The 12,121-nt window shown below is 48.5% G+C and overlaps 1 protein-coding gene across 2 annotated transcripts; it reads right to left on the reverse strand.

Annotated features, from left to right (window-relative positions):
* Window positions 1–4,644: 4,644 nt before the first annotated feature.
* Window positions 4,645–11,642, reverse strand: MARCKS (myristoylated alanine rich protein kinase C substrate). 2 transcript variants are annotated; one of them, XM_068401078.1, is made up of 3 exons: window positions 11,585–11,642; window positions 9,121–9,293; window positions 4,645–7,953 (listed from the first exon to the last, which is right to left on the reverse strand). In XM_068401078.1, the coding sequence occupies exons 2-3, from the start codon at window positions 9,217–9,219 to the stop codon at window positions 7,192–7,194; spliced, it is 861 nt and encodes a 286-aa protein (XP_068257179.1). In that variant the 5' UTR covers window positions 9,220–9,293; window positions 11,585–11,642; the 3' UTR covers window positions 4,645–7,191. The 2 variants fall into 2 exon arrangements, with proteins under 2 accessions (XP_068257179.1, XP_068257170.1); XM_068401069.1 differs by lacking the exon at window positions 11,585–11,642 and adding an exon at window positions 9,531–9,572.
* Between the last annotated feature and the right edge of the window lie 479 nt (window positions 11,643–12,121).

Genomic DNA, 12,121 nt, shown 5'->3' on the forward strand with positions numbered 1-12,121 from the left:
TCGTGATCTTGAAAGGACAACTTTCTGTGTAGGCAACACAAAGGCAAAAAATTTACCAGATAACACAGCATTCAGTGGATATCAATGATCACCAAAACCTGCCATTTCTACATCAAAAATAGCAAACTTTTCTGATGATTTATCCACGTGAGCTTTTGAATTAATTTTTGCATCATCACTTCAATGCATAGGCTTGTCAAGTATCAGACAGACTCCCTGTGGTGGTGGCAGGGGAAAAGCTAGGCCTGATGAACCTCCAAGGTGTAAACTCTTGCATATATAATAGCAAGGATAAATTTCCAGCAACATCTCATTTTTGTCATTTGTGACAGCAACACGTGAAAGTGCTCCTGTCCCTTTTGCCAGTGTGGTCTTGTGTGTCTTCAGTCTCTTAACACAGTCGCAGTCGCTTTTCTTGTCCTTTTGCTGCACACTCCAGCTTGGGTTGCAGAAGGATGCTGCGTGGAAGAATCAAATGTACTTCTCTTACCATTAGCAACATTTATGGGGGAATTTTAGAAGCACTTTGTATTGCTTAACTTCCCTCTCAAGGATCTCAGTAACGGAAGAATGAGGCCAAAATGAGTCCTTGGCAAAATTCCTTATCTAATTTAGGATACGTATGCATTGTTTCTCCATGTGAGCACTAACTCGTAAAGTTAGGTGTTAAACAGCAGAATAAAATATTAAACCAGAATTCAAATAAAATATTAAAACAGAATTCAAATATACCTGTATAAAAACAGCCAGGGAAATGGATTCAGAGAAATTTTTGAATTATTCTCTCTCCACTGTTTTACATTTTCTTCCTGGATATTTATTAGAAACCAAATACATATGTAGGATATGCGAAAATAGAACCAGGGGGGAAAAATCATGTTCCTTCATGTATCCTGAGTATCAGTCCATGATTTCTGCCATTTTGTTTGATTACTGAGATGGAAAATATTTGCTGCTCAGTCTCCTCAGAGGTGCAGTGTCTGGTAAGCTTGCTTTAACAGGCTCCTGAACTGCGATGTAGGACTTGTATTGGACTAATGATTCATTCCTGAAAAATGTTACCTTCATCAATTTTGGATTTGGTTTCCTTAGTGGTTTTTGAAAGGAGCTTGGCTTTATACTCCAGTGGAGACAGTGTCTGTCACAATTAAATTATATTTTTTAAAGACAGAAGGGGGTTACTTTACACTTATGATAGCCTTGCTCCAGAGGGCTAGAAAAAAAAGTAGTTTCTTCCTTTAGTTCCTAAAGTTTGGTGGGTTTTTTTCCTCTCATTGTCCTTTTGTAAAGGCCCTGCCTATGCAGGTCTTCACTTACTGGTCCAGAACGGTTCTTTTCCAGTGAGACGCCTATTAGCAACAGCTCCACAATGGGGTTTGTTTCCTTTGAACACCAGGTCACCCTTGTAAGCATGGCTTTTGTGTTATCAAATTAATTTAAAATATTCAGGTGGGTCTACATACCAAGTCTCAGAGAGATAACTACTCCAGTATAGGATAGGCTAGCATGTCACTTCTTGCAGCTATTAGAGCTACTCAGCAAGTATGATTTCCCTAACCAATAGAATTCACAGGTATTTTATTTTCTCTCTCTTTTTCAGAAACTAAGCTGTGAACTTCAGGAGACAGTCTAGTTTGGACTGTACCTAAAAATAAATCTCTAGTCACCACGGTCTCCACTAAGAGCAACTATCAAATACTTAATTACCAACAGTATCAGCTGTGGTGCTGGAAAGGACCTCAGAAGATAGCATTGCTTGGTGCAGAACAATTCCTCTCCAGTGCTCTTCTAGTGCAGGTTATCATGTACACGGCCACAAGAATTAACCTAAGAATCCCAAGTCCTGGAACATTTACCTACTTGGTGATAACAATGCATATACCACCAGCAACACTTCCCCATACTGCTGTTCTGAAATCAGAATTGTGTTAGGCACCAAAAAAAAAAACAGAACAAGAGAGAAAACCCCCCTTTTAGTTGAATAATGGCTTTGCCACTTTATCTAAATTCATCATAGCTTTGAGAACTAATATTCCATGTATCTTGTTTGGGTCCTGTTTCATCTAGTATCTTGGTAGTCCTGTTCTGGACAAACATGTCTTCCTGTAACAAAGACAGAGGGCAAAGATGTATAAATAATACTTGTAACCCTCCTCAAGATTTCAAATGTTCTGAAAGCATTAAATGAAGTTCTATGTCACCTCTACCAGATAACATTATCCATATCCTAAAACATGGGCATTCTGAAGCCAAGTCTCTTGCTTTCTATAAGAAAGTGTAGTCAATAATATAGCCCAAATTTACATATTCCTAACTCTCTATTTTATCCACAGGGCAACACTTTGGTCACTTAGATCTGTTTAGCCATAATCATCAGTTTGATCCCATTGCTGGCTCTCCTCTGATCTTCCCAATGGGCAATGCTCCTACTTCAGAGCAATCTCATCTCAGCTGTTGTTTCAGTAAACCCATCATGAAACACGGTGCTACAGCTTCCCTTTCTAACTCCTCAAACAAACAACAGGCCTGAAAAGCTCACCACCATACCAGCTCTCCCCAGGGCAAGCTAACACACAGACTTTCAGTAACCTTGCACTTCACCATAGCACTACCTCTTACATTCCTTTATTCAAGCAACACAAGGCTGCCTGGCCTGCTTGCCTCTGCCCGGTTGGACTCGGTTGCAATCGCAATAGTTTCCATTCATTGTCAATTAGCTGAGGTCCCTGGAATTGTAAAGAGGACAAATTAACCTCACTGTCTACAGTATGTTATAAACACAGTATACTATTTTCACTTGCAGCATACTTCAGGAAAGAAAGTACCTGCTTTATTCTATCCCAGTGACCTAAGCAGGGTAGAAAAATTTGCCGTAACCTGGAAACAGGATGCTTTCAACTAAGCTACATCATTATGGAAAAGACATTTTACCTCAGTCTCTTAAAACCTAATAGACGAAAGCTGAAATGAGATGGGTAGCACCAACAATGACCTTTTACTACTCTTTTACTACACAAATAGCATAAAGACTAAATTCATGGGACTGATTTTGCAGGAAACCATTAACTGGTATTACATCTTCAGACTAGAACGCATATTATTCCAGATTTTTTAAAAAAGGCAATACAAAAGGACTTGCAACTTAGAAAAACCCAAACAATCAAAGCAGATGAAAACCTTTGACCTTTATCTAACAATCTGCAAGTGAAGTTCAAGAGTTAGCTGTTTCAAACAGCACTGTACAACAAAATACAGTCTTAAAACACAGACAACATCTTTAACTCACAGAATAAATACTCGTATATGCAACATTTGCATCAAATACAACCAACAGGAGTTTTTAGGTATGTCAGAAGTTGATACGTGGACACTTGATTTGTATAGAGTGCCTGTGTACCCAAGCAAGAAGGTGAACGCACTCCAGCAGAAGTCAAAGCTCTAGGCTCCATTTCCCTCCCCCAGCTTGCCTTTCCCTGTTTTTGCCTCGCTTCCTTGCCTGAAGGAAAAGTATCTACAATTTCACGTTAATAACTATCAGGACCAGACACAGAACTCGACTACTTGAGGTCAGACATTGTGATTTGGAGAGTCTGAAATTAAGTTTAGATATAACCAAGATAGGCATGAAATTTGAAAGGACTTTTGTACAACCAAGTTTTGACCTTGAGCAAGGAAGACTGTTGCCTCAGTCTAAGTAAATAAACATAAAAGAAGTAAATCTCTAGAGCCCCTAGTCAGGCAAAATTAGACTCCATGTAAGTTTTACCTAAAAATATGACATTGTTTCAGCACAACAGAAGTTACCTTGTTCATAGCAATAATAACATTCTGCTTAAAAAGAACCACAGCAACCCACAAGATAGGAAAATCAGCTCGAAATCACACATTTTAAAGTCACATGCATTCAAATTCTGATAGAATTTGTTGAAATGACAACACTTACTATGATTAGTGTTTTCACCGAGGCATAACAGCAACAAATGCAATAAAAAAAAAAGGCATAAAGCTTTCTCAGTAAGAAGATTAACCACCTCACCAGTCACTAACGCCTCCCCCTTCGTTTTCCTTGTACATAAATAAGGATATTCTACAATCGCACAGGAGTGATCACTCAGTCCCTCAGGGATGGAGGGAGGAGGGATGCTCTTGCACAACTCTTTGGCAGGAGGAAGCAGCTCCAAACTCCTCCGTTTCCATTATTCCAAACCCCTTCTGATTCCTGCCTTCTTAAACCACATGGTGGAAAACTGGTGTCACTGAATCTCACCCGACTGCTGGGACCAGAAGATTAGACCACGGAACTGGTCTTCTTAAGACATATTTTTGAAACTCTACCATTATTAAGACTTGGAAACAGATTTCAAGTCAAGCCAAGCCATGGAATGACAAAGCCCCAGGCCAGGAGCCTGGCTGCTGTGGCAGGAGCAATTCTGCACCACCAGCAACTGGAAGCACTTCAGAAACCACCACCAGCTGAGCGAGGAAACAGCATGAAAGTTTGAGGACAGCAGGCTGGGAAAATCTGGAAAAGAACTTTACTAGCGATTATTTTGTGCATATGTATATGTACACATACAGTTTGACCAAAAAAAAAAAAAAAAAAAAAAAAAAGAGAAAGAAATTCAGAATTCTCTTTAAGAATCCTTGGATTTAAATATATAGATATTTATTAAAAAGAGACATTGACTGTATGGCCAAGACATCATGCGTCTCAGAACAGGTTTTTACAGCCATGTTATAAAAACCCCGTAGCAAAGCAGTTATGCACTAGACTTCAAACACATGTACTCCAAGAATGACACTGGTGTGGAGGATCTTGTTTTACATCCATTTATTTTTGTCCCTCAGCAATTATAGCATAGTTTCAATACATTTCTAAAGCTATAGAGAGAATACCAGGGCAACTAGAGTACATACAAGCCAAAGTTAAAATGGTAGACAGCTGAATTAAAAGAAAAAGAAAAAAAAAAATCAAAAAAGAAGTATGCATTCAGCAGGAAATCTACTATACTTCATTCAGTTTAGGCTTTGTTCTTTAGGGAACAAGGTGCTAACGTGCCATTTTCTCATAAAATGAATCATAATTGCTTCCAAAGAGTTTCTGCTGAAAATTTAGGTGGAAGCAAATAAGTGTAACACTAAACTTTCTCCTATAAACTTAGAAGCAACACTTTCTTGAATCAATTTCCACCCTCCAAATACCACTGCTGCTTTTCTTGCATGAACCCACTGTTTTATTAAGGCATAATATGCCCTGAGCAATATGCTGGAAGTTAGCCAAAAAGCCTAACAATTAAAGGCAAGCACCCAGTGATTATTTTTATAGACAATTTTTGAAATCTGTTTTGTAACTCACCTGTACTTGGGAGTAGCAGTTGAGAAAAAAAGAAAATATTGCTTTTAATTACTTCGAGCAGAATGGCAGTGTTAATTCCCCCTTTCTCCCTCCAGGTTAAAGTTTTCAAGCTAATCGTCTAGGTACCTAAGCAGGACCAGCATACCAAGACACAAGTGGGGCATCTGTTCAAGAGCCTAAATTTTGAACAATTCGGCATAAAAATTTCAGTGCCCCACCCTAAGCAATTCGAATTAAATCTTATTTTCCTCAAGAGGCCAGACTCTCATAGGCTGGTTATCTCTGGCCTTAAAAGCAAGATGGAGCCTGGACAGGAGAATCGTACACTGTACATGCTCAGACTGCCTTTCAGCCTTCGTTTTAGAGCCAGAGAAGCCTATAAATTACCTATAAATTACCAATTTCTCTAAAAGATGCACAGTATTACAGAGTCCAGGATCTAGGAAGGTAGTTTCCAAAGCTAGTGCTAACAGCACACATGACATTGTCTATAGAAATTTAGGCAATAGTGGCTGGTCCCTTTCAGCTACCAGAGTATCCATAAAAGAAAGACAACCAAATTATACATTTTATTCACATTTATTTTTCGCTTTTAGTGTGCTCACAGAAAATTAGAACACCTTAAGCAGGAGTTTAATAGCAATTTTTGTAAGCAAAGTTACATTCCATCTCTAAGTCAAATTGGTCAAAGCTTCTCCAGTATTTACAAAAACATGATAGACAAGATGCTACACAAAAAAAAAACATTGCATCTGAAGAGTTTTCCTTTATTTTCAAAAGACAACTGGAAAAGAAAGCATCGTCTGCTGTAATCAAAAACATACCACAGTATAAACAGTAACCATTCCACTTATCACAGCTTGGTTGAGTTTAAAATTTGTGTTTAAAAGGTCCAAGATGACTGCAGTTTTACAAAAACGGGCAGGGTGGAAAGAGTTGCAAACTTCATGTGCTTCTGGATATCAAGATTTGTTTTTTTATACAATAGTCACAGTTAAAAACACCCTGCTGGTAATACATAATTACACTTTATTAAGGTCATAAACCAGCAATAAACAATAAAGCCTATACAACTTGTATTTCTACTTAATCACTGACTGATACAGCTAACATGAGATAAGTGAAAAGTTCCTATGGTTTAAATGAATTCCTAAGACTATGATCTCTTTATCTGGGTATTGATTTTTTTTTTTTCCTTTTTCCTTTCCTTCTTAATCAAGACTTGTAGTGTTGTAAACCTTATAGAACATCTGCCTCACAAAATACATCGTAATAACTTTTTTTTAAAAAAAAAGACTAACCCCTTACATCATTTCTGGCGGGGTGCGCTCCCGGCAAGGGCTGCGCACCCCAGGTTCCCCACTGCGGCCCCTGTCACTTCATTTGATATCCCTTATTGACCCACCCATCTCCTTCATATATGGGCATGTCCATAGACCGATCAGGAAAAGTTTTATAATATGAAGAGAGTTGCAAAGTATGAAAAAAAAAAAAAAAAACAACGAAAAAACCCGAACCAACCAAAACAAAACATTAATACTGATGAAAAAAAAAAAACAAACCAAAAACAAAACCAAAAAAACCCCACCAAAATAACCCAAAACATAGAGGGTGGGAGAGGAGGGCGGAGAGGGGCCCCCCTCCGCCCGTTGGAATGGCGGCAACACACAACGATTTGAGATGGGAGCTGCTGGGGGGGAGAGAAAAAAAAGAAACGAGACATCTTTTAAATCAATCCCTGGTTGTAGACAAGTTCTCCGAGACCAGTACCTGGCACCACTCCAACAAACAAACAGGGGAGAAGAAAGTCCGTCGGCGAGGGGCGGCGGCGGCGCTTACTCCGCCGACTCGCCGGCGGGCCCCTCCGGACTGCTCTCGGCCGGGGGCTCCTGCCGCGCCGGCTCCTCCGCGGGGGCCGCCTCCTGATCGCCGCTGCCCGCCTCGCTCGTGGCGGCGCCGGCGCCCGCCGCCTCCTCCGCCGCCTTCGCTTTCCCCTCCGCCTGCTGCTGCTGCGGAGGCTGCTGCTCCTCCGCCGCCGCCGGGGTCTCTTCTCCCGCCGCCTTCTCGGGGGCGGCCTCGTCCGATTTGGCCTCCTGCGAGTCCCCCGCCTCCTCCTTCGCCGCCTCGGCGCTGCCGGCGGCGGCCGCGCAAGCCTCCTCGGCGGCGGCCTTGCCCTCCTCGCTGCCCGCCGCCTCGGGGGCCGTTGCCTCCTCCTTCCCGCCCTCCGCCGCGGCGGCGGCGCCGCCCTCGCTCTCGGCGCCCTCGCCGGCCTCCTTCTTGTTCTTCTTGAAGGAGAAGCCGCTGAGCTTAAAGGACTTCTTGAAGGAAAAGCGCTTCTTTTTTTTTTTCGGGGTCTCGCTGCTGGACGAAGGGGTCGCGCCCTCCTCAGTCTTGGGGGAGGACTCGCCCTCCGCCGGGGAGGCCGGCTCGGTGCTCTCCGCCTCGGCCGCCTCCTTCTCGGAGGCGGGCTCCGACGAGGCCGCCTCCTCCTTGCCCGTCTCCTCGGCGGGCGCGCTCCCGTTGGCCTGCACCTCCTCCTTACCCGCCTCCGCCGCCGCGGGGGAGGCGTCGCCGTTCACCTTCACGTGGCCGTTCTCCTGCAAGACAGCGACGGGCGTTACCGGCGGTGCCGAGAGGGTGGGGGGTACACGGGGCGCCGCCGTCCCCCCCATGCCTAGCGGCCTTTCCTCGCCCGCTTTCTGCTTCCGCCGTTTAAACCCCCCGGGCCCTCCGCCGGGCAGCGCAGGGCCGGGCCGAGCCGCGGCGGGCGCCCCCAGCGGCGGGCGGGACACGCGGCGGCCGCCAGAGGGCGCCGCGACTCCACGCAGCAGCAGCGGCGCCGCGCACCCCCGCCCCCGGCGCGCCCCGTCCAGCCGCGGCGGCGGCGCGGGGCGGGGAAGGCGAATAACAAAGCTCGCCCGGCCCCGGCCCCCCGCCCGCCGCTGCCCCTCGCCACCCGGGCGGTGCGGCGAGGGGCCCCCCGCCCCCCCACCCCTCCCCGTATTTGCATCTTTCAGGCGCCCGCAGCGCGGCTGGCTGCCCTGGGCGGCAGCTGCGGGGGTGACGGGGGGGTGCCCGCCCGCAACGGCGCTTCTGCCGCGCGGGGCAGCGGGGGCACGGCCAGCCCGGCACCCGGCTCACGCGTTGGGGGGCGGGGGTGACAGAAAGCCGTGCCCCACGGCTGCCGAGCCCCCGGCGGAGCTGCCGCGGACGGGGCGGGCAGCGCAGCCCCTGCCCCGCGCTCCCGCCCGAGGTGGCTGCCCGCCGCCGCGCTCCCGCGGAGCCCCGAGCCCGGCGGCTCCGGCCCCCGCCACTCACTGAACAGCCACCCTGCTACCGCGAGAGGCGTTCCGCGCTAGTCGCCGAGGGTCTTCGGGAGAAGGAGGTTAAGCAGGCAGAAAAGCCAAGCGGTATATAAGGTCCTTCCGTTTACGAGCCATTGGGACACCTCGCCATAATACACGAGGGATTTAAAAAAAAAAAAAGAAAAAAAAAGGAAAAAAGATGTGCCCCCTCCCCCCCACGCAGGAAAGATAAAGGAACGAATCATTCAAAGCCGAGCCCGTTTTTTTAAAAAAAAAAAAAAGAAATTATTCCTTTGCCTCGAGTTGCTAAGATAAAAGGATCGACCGTATTCTCCATTGAATGTGCCACTGGGGCATCAAAGGAAGAAGAATTAAAACAGGATGCGAAAGAGAGTCCGTCGAAGTTGGCTTTAAAAAAGGAGTAGGTTTAATATTTTTTTAAAATTTTTTTTTTTTTACCTGTCCATTCGCCTTGGATGGAGATGCAGCCACTGCTTCCCCGGGTTTCTCGGCGGAGGCTTCGCCCTTTGCAGCGGTCTTGGAGAACTGGGCACCCATGCTGTCTTATTCAACAAAGAAACTCAACAGATCCAAAAGGAGGGGAAACAAAGAGCGTTGGGTTGGTATAAATACTGGGCGACCAGCAGCAGCAGCAACACACACACACACCAGAAGGGGAAAAAAAAAAGAGAAGAGAGAACAGAACCGATTATAATGCACTCCTTTTAAAAAATTTAAAGTTGAAGAGATCAAAAAGCAGCAGCACAGGAGGGAGGGGGAAAAAAGGAGGAAAAAGTCGAGAAAAAAAAAAAAAGGAGCCCAAGTTTAGTAAAAAGAAGTAATAAAAAATCCCAGATTTGTAGCCGTACTGTAGACAAGGAGAAAATGGAGAAATCTCCCTGGTTGCTAATAAGATGCGGAGTCCAACGCCCAAGTGCACAGATGAATGGGCTTCCCGAGCGGTGACGGCAGCCCTCCGCCCGGCGCCGGCCAATCGCCGCCGCGCCACACAAAGGGGGGCGGGGCCTGGCCGCCCGGCGAACAATGGAGCCGCGATGGCAGCGGTTTGAAATCAGCCCCCGGCCGATAATGAATGTGCTGCTCCGCCGCGGCGCGGGCGGGCGCGCGGAGCTCCGCGCTGGGGAGCGAACACAACACCCCAACAAAGCGGGGCGGGCGGGGACAATGGTGCCAGGGGGGTGCGGGTGAGAGCGAGTGTGAGTCGGTCCCGGCCCCGCCGCCCGCCCCCACCCGCTGCCGCCGTGGGAGAGCAACAGATAGTGTGTGCGAGCCCGGGGCGGGGGGAGAGAGAAGGAGGGGATTTGATGCCTCTCTTTTCTGTGTGTGTTTCCCCCCCCTCTTTTTTTTCCCCTTTGCTTTTTTTTCCTTTTCTTCCCTGCGTTTAATTGGTCGCGATTGTTAAATCGCCCCCAATTTGGAAGGTATTTGAACCACGTAGATCGGGTTTCGCCAAACGAGATCACGAGTCGAAATTAGTAGGTCTGTAGGCCAGATGTTGCAAACGCTAAAGCAGCGGCGGCAGGAGCCGCTGCCGAAGCAGGAACGGACCCCTCCCCCACCGCGATATTGGCTTGGAATAAAATATTTCGTGATTAGCCTACGGCTCTAATTAAATTCTGCTGTCTGATTATTCTTGATTTGTGTTTTTAAAGTATTTTCTGAGGCGGTGACCCATTTCAAGATTACATTTCCACGCACTCAAGGAGTGGGCGAAGCGGCGTTATCAGGGAAACATTCGCGCTTTCCCAAACCCTAGCCCCGAATGTGTATATTTACGTTGAATTTAAACCCTCGAATAAGATGTAACCCGAAACTAACGCATGCGAATTAACGGTGAATCTCGAGCGTTTAGCGGCGATGGGGTGGGTGAGAGACCAGGGAGCTGATTCCCTTTCTCGGGGGAGGGGGCGGCGTGCGCGGGAGCCGGTCGGCTCCCTCCGCGGTGCTATGGCCCAGACCCCCCCACACTCCCCCGACACCACCACCCCCTTTTAAGGAGCAGAAACGAGCGTCAGAACGATCGTTTCCCAAACTCGGGTTAATCTCCTCCAAACGCCTCTTGTTTATAAACAAGGATGTTAAAATTATTCCGATAATGAAGGGCTGCGGAGCGGGGAGGCTCGGCCCAGCCGCCCACCTTCTCTCCCTGCGGATTACCCAGAGCTGGCGGGGCCGGTGGGCTTTGTGCGGCCGCCGCCGCCTTTCGATAACCCCGGCGAGGGCAGCCGGGTATTTTCAGCCGCTCAAGGGAATATTTCTTTTCTTAGTGGCAAAAGGGGCATTTGGTTCGGTTTTTTTTTTTTGGGGGGGGGGGGTGGGTGGGGGAGAATGGAGCCTCTTCCTCCCCACCGTGCATTTCACGCACAGCTCCCCCGCCGCCGAGAGCCACCGCTGCCCGCCGCTCCCTTTGTCTCGGCCGCCGCCGCCCGCCCCACCGAGCCCGGCGCAGCGGCCCCCCATCCTCCCCGCGGCCGCGCACCCCGCGCCTGCAGCACCCGCGCACTCCCCGGGGCCGGCGCGGGGGGCGGCCGCTGGCCCCGCCGGGGTGAACGCCCAGGGCGGGGCGGGGGTGCCGGTGCCGCCGCCGCGCCCCGGGGCTCCCTCGGCGGGGCCGCGGGACAGGGCGGTTTCCCTGGCGACGGCCGGGGGGCGGCGGGGGCTCCTTGGCGGGGCCGGGAGCGGGGCGGGGGCGATCCTGCCCGCCCCGGCGTCACCTGCGGCCGCCGGCCCCGCCGCTGCAGGGCTGGGCTGGACTGGACTCGGCGGTGCCGGGGGCGGCGGTGGTGGGAGCCGCTCTCCGGGGGTGCCTCGCCTGCCGCCCCCCCCGGCGTGCGCGGGGGAGCGGTGCAGGGCAGAGGGCACCGGCGGCAGAAGGGGATGGAGAGAGCTGTGGGGGGCTCACCTCGCAGCGCGGCGGCAATGCGACCGTGGGGCACGGGGAGCCGCACAGCTTCCTTCTTCGTGATCCTCCTCCGCTTCCCGAGGGGACTCCACGCGCAGTGTTTTCTCTGCTCCTTTTAATCTGGATATTACGCAGATCGTGATTTTGTTGTTGCTGGTTTTGTTGGGTTTTTTTTTTTTTTTTACACTGGTTGATACAACAGATCACCTGAGAAGACTTGCTGGAAGACCATGACAGGACTTCACAATCAGTATCAAAAGTCATCTGTCCACCTTGCACGGGTATATGCAACTTCACCTGCATGGACACACGCAGTTTTACTTTCCACCGTAGCTACATCTGAATTTCACTGAAAAATTTCACAGAGTGACTGTGGGAGTTTTGACGGCGTATGCTTTGCGTTATGCTTTTGATACGTTTTTCAACCATTTCAATGTTTTACAACTTTAAAAAAAAAAAAAAAGAAAAAGCCTTGACTGATGCTATTCTAGATGCTTAGTTCCACAAGTTCTACTGTAGAGTCTCTGGACAAGCAGG

This window comes from Nyctibius grandis, chromosome 1 (assembly GCF_013368605.1).
Source record: "Nyctibius grandis isolate bNycGra1 chromosome 1, bNycGra1.pri, whole genome shotgun sequence".
Taxonomy (NCBI): domain Eukaryota; kingdom Metazoa; phylum Chordata; class Aves; order Nyctibiiformes; family Nyctibiidae; genus Nyctibius; species Nyctibius grandis.

What these genes read in the sequence shown, in the direction of transcription:
- MARCKS (XM_068401078.1), bottom strand. Translation starts at nt 9,219, where the DNA reads ATGGGTGCCCAGTTCTCCAAGACCGCTGCAAAGGGCGAAGCCTCCGCC. An exon ending in CATCCAAGGCGAATGGACAG is followed by an intron (nt 7,954 to 9,120) that starts GTAAAAAAAAAA and finishes GCTGTCTTGCAG; the next exon opens with GAGAACGGCCACGTGAAGGT.